Here is a 3,156-nt window from a genome sequence, read left to right on the forward strand (position 1 = left end):
AAATTAACCTGATGATATCTTCATATCTCACTGAGGAGTCAAAGGGACCTTTAAGCTCAACAGAAACACTGATTTGATGTATATCGTGATATATATCGATATCCACTGATATGAAAAAAATACCGTGGTAAGACTTTACTCCATATCGCCCAGCTCTAATTATACCACATTATATTAGGCATTTCTTTAATTATATATGTAGCCCTGAAAGGTTATCATTATATTATATTATATTTTCCTACATTTACTTAGCTAAACTTTAATCTGAAAAGTAGTGTCAGACAAATGTAGTGCAATAAAAAGTACAATATTTACGGCTGAGATTCAGTGGAGAAATACGAAGCTTCAGAACATGAAGCCTGCAAGTGCCTCAAATTAATGCCTCAATGCATCCAAAAATAAAAATAAGAAGTAACATGGAGAAAATGATCTCTGGTCTTTTTTAAAAAGTTTGTTCTTATTATTTTGTCCAACGTCTGTAACAAACTCCGGACAGCAGGTGGCGGTACCGAGCCAGAACTAAACACCACAGAAGAAGAACAAAGAGCGGGCGGCAGCAGAAGAAGAAGAGGAGGAGGAAGATGGCGCGGTGTTAGATGTAAACAAAGATGTTTTAAAATGACTTTGATCGTTAAATTAAGAAGAAGAAGATTTAACTCCTGAAAATATAAATCCTCAAACTGAAGGTTGGTTTCTGCCGACAGCACGCTGCTAACTCAACTAGCCTCACCAGCTAACTTCACCAGTTTAACCAGTTTAACTGTCGCGATGCAGACTGGAGTCAGAGCTCAAAGACACAGAAACGATTTTACAACAACATTAAAGCAAAAAACACACCACAAATCCGAGACACGACCTCAAGATCTGAAATCTGCAAACACCGAGTCAAATAACGTTAAATATCTTTAAATTAACGAAAAAACTCACCAAACATCGAGTCAAATAACGTTAAATATCTTTAAATTAACGAAAAAACTCACCAAACATCGAGTCAAATAACGTTAAATATCTTTAAATTAACGGAAAACTCACCAAACATCGAGTCAAATAACGTTAAATATCTTTAAATTAACGAAAAAACTCACCAAACATCGAGTCAAATAACGTTAAATATCTTTAAATTAACGAAAAAACTCACCAAACATCGAGTCAAAAAACGTTAAATATCTTTAAATTAACGGAAAACTCACCAAACATCGAGTCAAATAACGTTAAATATCTTTAAATTAACGGAAAACTCACCAAACTTGGCGTTAGGGGCTGTAATGTTTCGATTCAGTGGTCGTGACGTTGTCTCGTGGCGTCCCTCTCGTGAACATGTTGACAGGTTGTCTTCTCTCGGTCTTCGTTTTGTCTCCGCGGTCAGAGACATGTCCTCGTCTCTGTCATGTTTTTGTGTTTGTCGTCTGATCACCTGCGGATGAACACACGCGGGTCAGCTGCGCAGGGATACCTGAGCTCTGAGGTTGACAAAATGTAGTGCCGAAATGAGCAGCTGCCTGACAGCAGGATACAAGTGTGTGAATATTTCTAATTTATCACCCACTTCAGCTGATTTAGGTGTTTGGGGACGGAGGTGTTTTTTAAGTGTTTTAATGACACCAGAACATCAGTGAGGGAACATTTTCACCCTGATGAACTGTGAACTGTATATGATGTTTATGACGACTTCAGAAATGAACTTTTTTTTACTAAAATGACTTTTTTGGTTGGATTATTATGAAAAACTCAGTTTTGCTTCAGAAAGGGAACTTTTTCAGCTGCAGATTTTCCTGTTCAGATTTGGGAAAGAAGGCAGAATATTTTGTCAAAGACTGAGCCGTCAAATCATTTTTAATCCCTGTGATGAAATAAAATGTGATGAATTATTTGACTGCTGCGACGTGATGTTGGTGTGTGATTATAAACCTGTGAGGTCAGTCTAACCAGTGCAGAGATACCAGCAAAACTCCACCGGATGATGTGGTTTTCATCATCCGGCTCTGAAGCTGCCTCGAACTAGAGGCCGTGCTTCAGAAACAAACAAACAAACAAACAAACAAACAAACAAACAAATGACAGAAATCCAACCAAACAGTGAAAACATCATGTTGACAAACAAACAGACAAAATTAAGATTTTAAAAAACAAAACGTGAAGTTTCACTCACAGTTTTCTGCTCCCTCAGATTCACCTCCAACCAGCTGCTGCTCCACCTGATCCACAGGTCAGACCCGGCCCAGCCCGGCCCGGTCTGATCCCGTCTGACCTGGTCTGATCCGGTCTGACCTGGTCTGCTCTGGTCCAGGTCGGGATGGCGGGTCGAGGTGGCGGTCGAGGTCGGAGGATGATGAGTTTCAGTGTGGAGGCGGTCGGCATCAGCAGAGGAGACAGTTTACCTCCATCCATCCAACAACCCACACCTCTGTTTCCTGTGAGACTCACACACACACACACACACACACACACACACACACACACACACACACACTGTGACACACACACACACACACACACACTGATATCATTCAGTGTGACCGACACATCCTGAGGATATCAAAATAAAGGTCCAATAATACACTTAGAAATGATACATTACAAGAGGCTGCAGACTCGAGATCAGTGTTACTCACTTACGTGTCTGACAGTGGTGCACTCTGGGACTTGTAGTTGACTCTCTCTGTGTGTGTCCAGGTGATGGAGCAGAAGCCCCTCCCCCTGACAGGTGGCGAGGAGGCGGAGTATCTGTTGGCTCTCAAACAGGAGTTCAGAGGAGCCATGAAGAGTCTGCCCTTCTTCATCCAACCAGCTGTTGCACACAGAGGTCAGAGGTCACACCACACACACACACATACACACACACAAACTTTACTATAACAGTATTTCATTTAACTTAACTTTTTTAGAACAGTACTCTGATTTATTATTACAATGCTTTTTTCAGCTTCACCATAATAGTACTTAAATTAACTTTAATGTAAGAGAACTGTTTTTACCTTTATTACAGTAGTACTTTAATTATCGTCATATCTATACTTTATTTAACTCTATTACAGTAGTACTTTAATTATTGTCATCATATTTATACTTTATTTAACTCTATTGTAACAGTACTTTAATTAACTTTATCATAACTGTACTTTATTTAACTCTATTATAACAGTACTTTAACTTTAT

At 39.3% G+C, this 3,156-nt stretch overlaps 1 protein-coding gene across 1 annotated transcript; it reads left to right on the forward strand.

Annotated features, from left to right (window-relative positions):
* Positions 1 to 560: 560 nt before the first annotated feature.
* Positions 561 to 2,803, forward strand: LOC121966598 (DNA-directed RNA polymerase III subunit RPC7-like; the record flags this gene model as incomplete). The annotated part of the gene is made up of 3 exons (XM_042516677.1): positions 561 to 686; positions 2,168 to 2,413; positions 2,674 to 2,803. Coding segments are annotated over exons 2-3 (250 nt in total), but the record flags the coding sequence as incomplete, so codon positions are not given.
* Positions 2,804 to 3,156: the final 353 nt, after the last annotated feature.

This window comes from Plectropomus leopardus, unplaced genomic scaffold (assembly GCF_008729295.1).
Source record: "Plectropomus leopardus isolate mb unplaced genomic scaffold, YSFRI_Pleo_2.0 unplaced_scaffold2519, whole genome shotgun sequence".
In the NCBI taxonomy this organism is placed as follows: Eukaryota; Metazoa; Chordata; class Actinopteri; order Perciformes; family Serranidae; genus Plectropomus; species Plectropomus leopardus.